The sequence below is a fragment of the Paralichthys olivaceus genome, chromosome 6 (genome assembly GCF_024713975.1).
Source record: "Paralichthys olivaceus isolate ysfri-2021 chromosome 6, ASM2471397v2, whole genome shotgun sequence".
In the NCBI taxonomy this organism is placed as follows: domain Eukaryota; kingdom Metazoa; phylum Chordata; class Actinopteri; order Pleuronectiformes; family Paralichthyidae; genus Paralichthys; species Paralichthys olivaceus.
The window spans coordinates 10,066,104-10,078,106 of record NC_091098.1 but is presented as its reverse complement, the minus strand read 5'-3'; the positions used below and the strand labels follow the sequence as shown (position 1 = coordinate 10,078,106).

Below are 12,003 nucleotides of genomic sequence, written 5' to 3'. Positions count from 1 at the left end.
AAATCATTTTTGAGTTGCTAAATGATATCCCACGAGTCATAATTTTGGAAATCATAATGATATAATTGTTGATATCAACAGAAGAAGATAAAGATTTGAAATTCTTTAAACTGCTGGTAAAATGACTGGAGAGGACACGTAAATACACAGGAGGCTTTGGTTTAGCCTGTTTGCCTCCACAGTGGAACCTGGGCCAATGTCTGTGGCTTTCAAACCAATGAGTGTGGTCAGAAATGACAAACACCGCTGCAGAGGAGGAGAGAGGGTTCAAAACCACACTCTCCCCACATCTAGAGAGCTTGTAAAATTTCTAATTTACCCCATGCATCCAGGCCAGCTGCTCCCGCTCTCTTGGTGGTTATTCGGCTGTTGTATCCCATTTGTTTCTTTTTGTGCCAAACATCAAAGCCTGGGGAATTTACCTAAAGGACAATTGGATTTCTGAAATAACCCAATAGTTCAACACTTCCAGAGTTTCCTAGTAAAACACTCAATAAGCACAATGACTATTAGCAAAATTTTACTTTTGTGTCTGAGGAGGTTACTATCAGAGAAAAGCTATTAACTTTCACATTAATGGAAATTTTTGGGAAAATTAGAGATTGGAAGCACATGTCTTTATACAGATGCATTCTTTCCATAATAAAAGCTGCACACTGCATCGGCAACTGAAATGACTACAAAGACCCATAAACCTGCTCGTTGTCTCTCCCTCAGTCAGGAAACTGCCTTCACATGTCCAGGAATACTGTAAAGGAATAAGGAAATACACTAATGTAACTCCAATGCAATTGTTTTGCAGTGGCACAATAACTGAAAGTATAGCTGCTTTCGGACGTGAACTGAACACAGGATAATCTCTGGAAATTCTCCAGAGAGGCTGCATGTGAAAACACAAATATCTGAGTGAGAGCCTCTGGACTATTTCTGGAGTTTCTCCTCCCAACCACTTAAAGTAAAAACTCTGAGAATGTACGAATGCGCCCATGGAGAAAATAGCAGGACATCATCCAGAGGATTCACTGGAAGCAAGAGAGCGTATTGATGACATTTCGAACACAACAATTAAGAGACAAACAAAAAGAAAATCAATACCTCAGGATGAAAAAGTGGTGCCATATTGAAGACATCAAGAAAGATGAGACTTTTTGGTGATAAGGACAGACACCAGTGCAATGTGCTGTAAACAAAAACATGATCTCCGCAGTGGAATTTATATGTAACATCCTTCGTCTGCATGCTGCACCACCCCCGCCTGAATACCTCAGAGATTTCTATGTTGTTGTGAATATGTCTCTACTTCTACATGTCTGAGTGGAGAATTTCCTGCTGCATCGTTGATATGTTATAGACAAAATCCAGAGAAGGTTCAGACCCGATTGTGTGGACATCCTCTGGATTTGAAGTCTGAAAAAGGCTTGTGATGTTCTCAAGTCAGCGCATGGCAAATAATGCAGTGGGTTAAAAGATATTTTAAATTATTTTCCAGCAAAATACTGACATCTTGACACAGCGTTTTGTCCAAATTGGCTTTGAATCAAACTCTATTCTACTTCTCTCTTCCCAAACACACTTCCACAGGTCACATTAAAAACTGCAGTTAAATGTCTGTCTCACTCTGATAGCAGTGAAGACACTGATAGGGTCCAGCTGGCCCCGTCTCCACCGGCAGTTGCCATAGGAACCAAGGTCGTAGCAGAGATCTACGTTTGTAAAAGATATGAGCCTTGAGTTGAGATAGTGAACAGTTATATTACAGATGTTCCCTCAGGGTTACGGCCTACAGTGTTCTGTTAGAGAGGATATACGTGTTACATAGGATGCATACATGAATTACTGGGTTAATCTTCATCCTATGTTGTAATTGTTATATAGATATTATTATTTGTATTATTTATTGCTATATATAGAATTTATAATGATAGTAGGTGAACGCGATAGGGTGTATAGCCACACTGGGCTGATGGAGGAGGTTGTTGTGCAGCAGCTCTCTGCCTGTTGCCCCTGGTGGCATGATGTGTAGACGTGGTCACACGTACAAGATGTGTCTCTAAAACCTGAGAGGAAAATTGTGGCCTTTGGCAAGAAATTTCAGTGACTTTTCTTTTTTTTTTGTAGATTGCCAATTTAGGAGATTCTTTCGGAATGCTCAACCAGAAGATTGACTGGTTTCAAGTCCGAGGAAAGAACATCATCAATTAGAGGCGTCTGTGTAAATATACTCAGTAACTGTGGCATCCTTCAAGTCCGCAGGAATAAGTTCTCAGAAAACCGTGCGTTGCAGTAAGCTGTAAAATTCAATCGTAAAACATGAGCTGAGAGTTTTGTTGAGCATAAAAACTTCACTGAAAGAGATGCCGCAGTGAGGTGCACACAAACCCCTCATTACACCAAAAAGGCACTTTTATGAGCAAAATGGTGAAAATAAGACTTCCTGGTTGTTTGAGCTGTGAGGGAAAAGTAAAATGGTAGATGAGTCATTTTGTCATCTCATGCTGAGTGCTTGTTAAAAACATCGAAAACGGTATGGACATTGACTATTACATTTTTTGTGTCGTGACATCCCTAGTCTTAAAGGTACAGTGTGAAGGATTTACGTACATCTAGTGGTGAAGTTGCATGTTGCAGCTGAACACCCCTCACCTCACCCTCTCCTTCCAAACATGAAAAAGAACCTGTGGTAACCTTCAGTTGTCATAAAACTCAAAAGGTGTTTAGTTTGTCCAGTCTGGACTAATGTAAAAAACATGGCAGTCTCCGTAAAGAGGACCCCCTCAATGTATATATAAAGAATTTAGATATAAAGGGTCTTCTCTGGGGTAAAGAAAACTATAATTCATACAATTTAGATGAAACGAACTAGTGAAAACATCATGAGGATTATTCTACATTAAATTTCTGCCAATAGATCCCTTTGACCGAAATCTTACACACTGGACCTTTAACTCAAAAACCTTTGAAGAATACTAACCAGTTGTGAGTATGTAATTGTATGACTTGTGCATACAAAGTGAGTGTTGGTGAAAATGGGATGAGTTTTACTGGGTTTTAAAGGTTCTAGAATTGACTTGTACTTGTATTCCACCTGTTATGACCCGTTAGAATTCAAACTATATTGTCTAGAAGCACATGCAGACTGTCCGAAATAGTTTGTCTCCTGATCGAGAAGGGGGTGATCTCTGTCACCTTGATCTATCAGTCCAGGAAACTAGTATTGTTACGTGGTTTTGCTTTAAAAATGGAGGACGCTCGCAGTCAAAGCCACCAGCAGCATCTGAGAAGCTGCGTGTGGAGGTATTTTGGGTTCTACACTTCAGATGACAAAGCATCAATCACAGATGAAGCTGTTTGTCGTCTTTGTACTATGTAACTCCCTTATAACATATCTATAACATTTTTGGAAAAACTGACAGCACTAATGTACAGAACTCTTGAACTTACTGGGTCTGCTTCTGGCAATTGAAACTGTGATGATCAGTCTGTTACACAGTCTTTGAGGAGGTTGACCCTGTTTCAATAGCTTCATAGTGGAAGAACTTAGCATCCGCAGTAAGTGTGCCATCAAACACATTTTGAAGCCACATTTTTGTTTCACTTGACTTTGTGTGTAGTGTGTGGATTTGTTAAAGGCACAATAAATCACCAAACACAAGCATAACATTTTGAAAGCAGACCAATACATTTACTGAGAGAAAAACAAAGTCTGCACACTACAGAGGAAATCATTTGATGACAGTTTCATTCTGTCTGCAGAGAAGTCATTGTGGAAAGTCACAGTCTACTATTGGCACTGAGATGTATATACAGCAACAAAAGGAAACACATGAGGCCATTGTAATGAATGAGGAGCAGCTCTGCACCACGTCTTCAAGTGAAACACTAAAATTAAATGGTTCACCGTTAAAATGTCATGTCAGTTCAGCCTCCTGTACATGTGGTGTTTGGATCGAAACACACACACATACAGTATATAATATTTACACACTTTAAACAATCTCATATAGACAATATTCACAAGCGGGAATTTAAACAAACGTGATCATTTTTGAGATTGTTGTTACATCTGGTTCATTTTTATGCGACAGACAAACTAAATCTGAACAGGCAGTGTGCTCCAAATTAAATCAACGTTGGCGTCTTCTCACAGGCCGCATGGAGGTTTGAGAGCTAATGCATCACATTTGGCTTGTTGGCCTGAGAGTGTGTGTTGTGGTAAGCAGCGATTGTCGAAATCTTTGCACAGCCTACACAACACAATGTTGCCTGAGGGCGAATCAACATCATACCTATCAGCTATCATTGGTGGTGTGAGTGTCTCAATCTACTCATCTGAGGGCGCTTACACCTATTTGTAAGTTTAGTCCAGACCCTTAGACTTTTCAGTTTAGTGTGAACCAAATGATTAGGTGTGAAAGGTGCCTTGGATCCAGATCACATCCCCCAAACTTTAGTCTGACTTTAGAGAGGTGGTGTCGGTCTGCATCAAACTCGACTTTGGTTTGGATCTTTTGCAGTGATAAAACATTTTTTGGACAGTTCAAAGTTTTGATCCAATTGCAGGAAGTTGACACAGAATTTAATAATAGAGGAAGTTAAATCACAGTTTTGAAGGCTCACTCTATTGCTTAGTCTTCACCTCTGAGAATACAATGTTTGAATGACGAGGACGTTCATTTGAACTAGTATCACTGCACTTGAAGTTTGTGATGAAGGTAATAATACAGTCAATACAGACAATACAGTGACATCAGACGTTAATCCTGTGGAGAATTTGTTGCCCTTGTGAACACGTCTGGGCAGTCTTATGCATGTGTGAAAGAAAACCTGCGGAGAAAGTCCTGATCAAATTTTCTGGAGAACCTCCGCAGGGTCTGTTTGAAAATGTCTTTACAAAGAGGTTTAGTCCGCTCCCTAAATTACAATGTGAAGCCAAAACTAACTGGATCAAATGAAACAAAGACATGAACCTTGATTCAGACCTTGGTCTGGACGTTTATGTTTGAAGACACCCTTTAACTGTAAACTGTAAAGATTTGTATTTAACACTACACCTTAGCTATTTATGTGGTATATATGGACAGAAAGTGTAGGAACAAGATATAACAACAAATATTTAAAAAAAAATTACAACTCAGTTTATCAGTGGAGGCTCATTTAGCTGTCAACATTAACAGTGTATCCCAGGGACAGTTTTTACTAAAGGCAGGGTGCCTGTCTAAAGTGCAAACACTCTGTATCTGCTGTTAACACCATGAAACACCTGTTTACTTGTATTTGCTCTAAATTATCTACTTGACAGCAGCACGAGAACACAAATCTTGAATTCATTTGGATCACGCTGCTCGCTTCACGTTCGCCCACATGCACCCTTTTATTTTTGAGACAAGGCTATATCTGACACTTTCACACTTTCAACAGCACCTCAGAGTCACATACTTCCCCATAAACCCTCTTTCGTTCTCTTTCTTTAAACACTCTCATACAGAACCAGCTCAGCACTGGTTAGCTCTTTCATGTGGCCAAAGCCAAGACGCCAAGAAGCCAAGCCCATGTTAATGCTCTGCAGGCTCTCGCTGCTCTGAGTCGTTTTGGTTTATTTGGCTTTCTGCATCAAAAGTGTCTCAGATTCATTGCTCCAAACCTCTGAACAGCTGGACTTCAGACCCTCTCACTTCAATCCCACAAATTTCAAACATACAAGAAGATATATACACACTCACACACACAGACACACTGCACATCCCCTAACAACATTCTGTCCTTAATCTAACCTTAACCATCGCAACTGAACACTTAATCTTAATCTTAACCTAATTCTAGTCCTACCTAAACTAAAAAGTAAATCCTCAAACATGAAGCATGAAGAGTCCAGCAAGTATGTCCCCACAAAGCTGTTGGACCCCAAATATAGTGGGGTTCTAACTTCCAAACCCCACAAACATAGTAAAACAAGGCTACATACACACATGCGTAAAGCCAGATGAGCAAAGGAACTGAGGTCATATAGATTTAATATAGACACGATTGCGTGCTCAGCATCATCATTGTGGGATGAAACTAAATATACGAAAATACGAGAGGCTGTAATTATTGGACTTAACCAAGCATATAAACACATCTTCTTCCAGTAAGCATACAGAGTAAATTTTCAAGTTTTAATTCACTCAGGCTGTCTGGCTTTCTCTTGGTCCTACTCCATCCTCTCATGTCAACCAATAAACGTCAGAAGCATTCGATATGTTCACCTCTTATACAGTCTGATCTATGAACAACAGAACTATCACCATATCAGCTGACTGTTTATATCAGATATTCCAAGACGTAAATACACTTGGGCAAGATTCTCTGGAAATTTAGTAAAAACAAAAAGAAAAGAAAAAGATTAGAGTATACAAAGACCAACAAACACATTTGTTAAATAAGTATCCAGTCTTCAAACCTGAAGGAGAGCTTAAAGCGTTTCCCAAAAAAACTGACCTCACAATGTGCGAAACAAGGATTTTCACTCCAGATGAATAAACAAATAAATAAGCAGAATGTTAAATAGACATGGAACAAGATGGGATGTTTAACATTTTAACATTAAGAACAAATCACAATTTACAGCTTTGAAAAGTCAGTGAAGTCGCTCAGATCCTCTTTATGTTAAGCACTTTCTCACGTTCTCATGCAACGGAACACTCCACCTCTTCAAAGTCACACTCGGTCCATTTTGGGCCCCGAGCCGTAGTTCGAGAAACATGCATGTTCTGTACAGTCTTGCCATAGTTCAAGTTCACCGTCCATGTCGTATCCAACATGACTGGAAATCTTTTCTGATGATTCAGTAGTGTTAACTGTCACCACCTGAATAACATTAAATGATTTTTGTCCAATGGAAACAGAGCCACACAATATCCAGTTTGTATTTGAATTTGCATTGTACACTGTATTTTAGTTTTACTTTTTTGTGTGTTTTTTTCCTGTATTCTATTTTATATGTTCAGTACTTTAATCTTGGATCAAGCTGGCTCAGTCTAATTATGACTTTTATTGAGTTACTATAAAGGCCTGACTGTGCCTCATATATGAGCGGCAACATCATTTTGTTTCAGAAACGCAAAAACAAAGATGTGTTGATTTGTCTGTAGACTGGACATGATGTGCAGACGTTACTTTTGTTGCACAGAGAATAAACCTTAACATGTTTCTTGCATCTGTACACTGAAACCAACCAAAACTCAAAATAGGACTGAGCATTTTTTTCTGGCTTTACAAAACACACCACATCCACCTTCATTTGGCTCACCACACCTGTGCTGAACAGCTTTTTGCTGCGTGGCATAAAATAAGTGCAGCTATGGACTGAAACAAACACTGAGGAGAACATAATGGAAACATCTCCTGTGGTGCATTTGTACGGCAGCAACACACAACACTAACGACCTGGGAAAGTAGATCTGTAACCTCATCAAAGCCGTCGATCCCTTTCATCTTTGTGGTCACGGTCAGTAATCTTGTGGTCAGACTCCGCCTACCTCAACAAACCAAAGGCTCTCGTTTTAGGTGAATTGCTGAAGGGACTTCATGATAAACTGTTACATATTCAAACTAAGTGCTATTCACAATCTAAATCATTACTTTTTCAAAGTTGCTTCTGTGTTTACATTACATTGATAACTAATAATTAAATTCTGAAGATTTTAGCCCTTTAATTATCAATTACTGTATTTAGATCAATGAGGTTTCCATTTTCTTTTCTTACAGAAGGGGGTCATGTGATAGAAGCCTGACAATTTAGCAAATATGTCGTGACTGAAAAGACCCAGTCAGCAAACAGTTGCAAGCATCTATGTCATTGTTTCCAGACATCTCAGTTTCTGCCCATCCAGACTACAAGATAGTTCATTTTCAAAATAAAATAGGGCCAGAAGCGTTTACAAACTTCTCCGTTTTAATGGCTCTACAACTCTGGAGTAGGGTGGACGTATACGTTGCAGAGCTGATGCTTTTTTAAACAAAGTAGTATGGATGTGGCCTCAGTTCTCCATTGACGGATGGAGTATCCTTGAAATTTCAGCTAAACAAAACAGAAGGTTTGAAAAATGTTTCTTGCAACTGCAATTAAATTACTTTTAACCCAAAAAAGGCAACATGTTGCATTTTTTAAGTTTCTGCACATGAAAATCAATGGAAACCAGTGTCTGCCTGGAAGGTAGGAAATCAATCTAAAAACATCTGTTCTCTTTTAGAGCATAAGTGACATGATTTGTAATTAATGGGCAAAAACATTCAGAAAACTATGGTCCTTTAAGGCAGCAATCATTTCATATGGGTTGGATTATTTTTTTTCAATTGCTAAACTTCTGGAACATGACTCCTATTTCATGTTTTTCTGTAGAGGATGTAAATTCAAAGCATTCCTTTTACACGTCCTTGTCACGAGACAGAGTCAGTCAAACTGAGTGATCTGGACATGCTGCTCATCCTTCATTCAGCATGCATCTACTTTCTTTTGTATTAACAAAGTCTCTGTCCAGGTCAAACAGTCTTTGCTGTTCACATCCTCCTGTACATACTTCAGTTCTTTGTGTAGCTTAGTTTACGAAAAGTAAGTAATGATGCCTTTTTTATTGGTAAGTAAGTAAGTGCATGCTCATGACGTAGTCTCTGTACATACAGTATGTGTGTGTCTCAGTGTATTAAGTGTGTGTGTGTCTGTGTCTATGTATGTGTGTGTATTCACGTATATGTAACATAAATGTGTGCGCTTCACTGAAAATCCTCCCTACTGCTCCGCAACATATTCAAGCGCTTCTTGGCGCCCTCTGCTGAGGCTTGCTCCTGCTCTTCCTCCCTGCTGCTCTTCCTCCCCCTCCCCGTTCTCCCCCGTGCTTGTGCCTGTCTCCTCTTCCTTTCTCCTTGTTTGGCTCCACCATCATGTCACCATGACGACGGTGGTTGCGCGGGGGGCGGTATCCCAGGGCCCTGCAGTGCTGGCCAAGATTTCCCGGGTGAATCAGCGCCATCACGTCCTCATACCAGGGCTGGGGTCCCCTGCTCTGATAGGATGAGGTGGACCAGGAAGCGACGAGGTGGTTGGCCGAGGCGCTCCAGACGGCGAGACGAACAGTGACGGCGGTCCAGTGGTAGCCATGCTCCTCCACCTGGCAGTGGTAGACGCCACTATGAGACAGCTCGGCTCGACGAATCAGAACACCCCGCTCGATAACCACCAGCTGGTCACCTGTTACCACCTTAGTGGTGAGACAGATTAGATGAATGATGAGTGCTACACCAAGTGCAAAGATGGAAGATACGACAGCTCCTACTGGCTGTTTGCATTAAAGGCCATGAACCCTGCCTCCTCCATGTTGATGTATGGGACATGGGCTTTCGGTAGTTCTTATCTGATTGATATTTATTCTGGTGCTGAGGATGGTTTCAGAACATTCAAGTGTTGGACAAACTCAAAACTACTGCATACAAGCTCTGGAGATCATGCTAGCATGACTGTGAGGCTCAAGTTCAAACCACTTGAGCCACTCAGCTCCACCCACCCCTCCCTCTCCCTAACCCTGGAACACTCCACCCAGGAGCGAGGCCACAGAGGAGCCCTGAAGGCAGACGGCCCTGGCCCAGCCCTTCACCGGCATCCTCATCATGTTCGCTGTCTCGGGAGCTTGCTAACCTGTGATTCAACCATGAAGACATTTAGTGTTAAGCCTCAGTGCGAGAGGACCAGTTGACCAGAGGCATGTTTATAAAAAGATTGACAGCTGTGATCTCCCACCCCTTCTCTGGTTGGTTAGAATGGAAAGAAAAATGTATCAAGAATATCTTTGCACTGGTGGCAGGCTGCTCAATGAGTCACAGAAAACTTTGACAGCACCTCTCCACCTTAAGATATGCTTAGGTGCATATTTCCTCGAAAGATATGAGAAAAAAGTTTCATAAAGTTACATCATGCAACCTACAAGATTCTCCTGTATTTATTTTTAAAAAGTTAAAAAATAAAAAAGGTATAACAGGCGAATGGGTGTGTGATTACCTGGTTTAGTTCAGGACTGTTCTCTCCAGCCTGTTTGTACCAGGTAACAGCAGCATGTCTGGATCGAGGGAGACATTCCAGGTATGTGCTGTTACCCTCAGCAACCATCATCACCCTCTGTTCCGCCTCCACCTGCAGCACGGCTGACAGTGAGAAAAAGATGTGACAGCTTGATTTACTGTGTTTCCAACAGAGACAACAAAAGAAACAAGTCCAGAACTTTTTGATCAACAGGGTTGGAGTCCGATATGTTTTACAAGTTCTGCCCATTTGTTAGCATGTTGTCATTTGACCTAAAGACTTTTTATTTATTTTTTTAAGTTTAAATGTGTTTCCTCTCTTTTGCCAAAAGATGATTGTTTCTGTCGTCACAGTATTTTGCCTTTTTTATTATATTTATGGAATTTATGTTAACAATGTAAATTCAGTGGTATTGTGGTGAGTTATTGATTATTTATCCCATCTGGCCTGGGAACGCCTCAAGATCTCCAAGGAACATCTGGAAAGCATGGCCAGGGAGGCCTACTTGGCCGGCTACCTTTGTGACCCAGGCCCAGACAAGAGGAAGACAATGGATTGGTGGAATGTATAAACTTAACTATTTATCAGGGATTTACTATCAGTGTGTTTTAAGCTGTAGAGCTTTTATGATATAAAATGTTCTCTACTTCTAAGCTATTTCAAATAAAACTTACTTTGATGCTGTTACTTTGCATTCACGCTGTATCAGTGAACAAACATGTTGAACAGTGTATTGGTTCCTCACCTCCCTGTCTGACACACTGAGTTAGCGGATCCTCCTCCTCCCCTAAATGACGAGCATTCCTCCTGTGGAGAAAAAGTAATAAACTTGTCACCTTCTGGTCTCCTGGAGGCTGCAATGCAAATTCATCCTGTAACAGAGTGTTACATGGAACCAAATGAAAACAACAGAAGTTTGTCCTGAATGTTGTGGTGCAGAAAACACCACTCATAATTAAATCTACTTGGGAGAATCAATTTACTAAACAAATTTAATGCCAATTGAGCTTTTATGTTTTTAAATTTTGTGCTGGCAGTGGAGATCTTGGCTTATGGTGACGAAGGTGACACTGAGGGAAAGTTCCCCCAAAAAATGATTGGCATCTTTGCATTTCATGGAAAATGTTGTTCAAGTGGAAAAAATGCTTAAAATTTAATCAGAATGATCTGAAAGATGTAATTGAGATGTAGCTTTGGTCGTGTTTCAAACTATAAACTATTTTGGTTTAAAGGATCAAATCCACATGTTTGTTATCCAGAGAAAAATAATTGAATTTGTCAGTGATTTCCAGTAAACGGGATATGGTTCTGAGCAGATCTGTAGTAATTCACTATACCTGCGCACAGTGGGCATGTAGGGGCTGCACGCGTGTCCGTCCCAGGTGCAGTAGGGATCTCTGGCCAGGCAGCACTCAGCACACGCCTGACCATACAACTCACACTGGTACAAGGCGAGCTGGGACACACCCTCCCTGGAGCCCACAAACAACCACTGCTGGAGGAGGAGAAGGAGGGGGGGAGGAGACAAAGAGAAATAGAGTCAGACGAACAAAGATGGTTGGAAAGGGGAGTGAAGGATGGTGGAGAAAGAGGGAAGGAGGAATGGAAGCAGGAAAGAGTAGGGGGAGGAGAAGAGTTAAATAGAGAGCCATGAGAGAAAATGGGTATTTCATTTGCTCCCAAAAAACAGAGACACACTGACAATCAAAAGCAAAACCAGATTCATCCTCAACCTCTGAGTCACACATCTAGCTCACAGTGTAACAATGTCAATGTGGCCTGATTGTGTGTGAGAGAGATAAAAAGAGAGAGAGAAAGAGGGAAGGGGAGAAAGAAACAAATGTACTTTTTATCTTGATGCTTTTAATCTTCTGGGTGTGTTTGTGCGATGTGTTTTTCATGAACCCAGACAATTTTAATAATACAAGGTGTATTTCTGTGTGTGTGTGTGT

The 12,003-nt window shown here is 40.7% G+C and overlaps 1 protein-coding gene across 2 annotated transcripts in view; it reads right to left on the bottom strand.

The window, feature by feature from the left end:
* Positions 1-3,655: 3,655 nt before the first annotated feature.
* Positions 3,656-12,003, bottom strand: part of sema3h (sema domain, immunoglobulin domain (Ig), short basic domain, secreted, (semaphorin) 3H) — a 100,301-nt gene continuing 91,953 nt past the window's right edge. Inside the window, exons 15-18 of one of the 2 annotated variants that reach the window (XM_069526673.1) lie at positions 11,389-11,546; positions 10,797-10,858; positions 10,031-10,173; positions 3,656-9,236 (exon numbers count right to left, since the gene is read on the bottom strand). In XM_069526673.1, coding sequence (XP_069382774.1) covers positions 8,787-9,236; positions 10,031-10,173; positions 10,797-10,858; positions 11,389-11,546 — 813 coding nt within the window. In that variant the 3' untranslated portion in view covers positions 3,656-8,786. The remainder of the gene's footprint in view (positions 9,237-10,030; positions 10,174-10,796; positions 10,859-11,388; positions 11,547-12,003) is intronic. The other variant, XM_069526674.1, reaches the window with a different exon arrangement.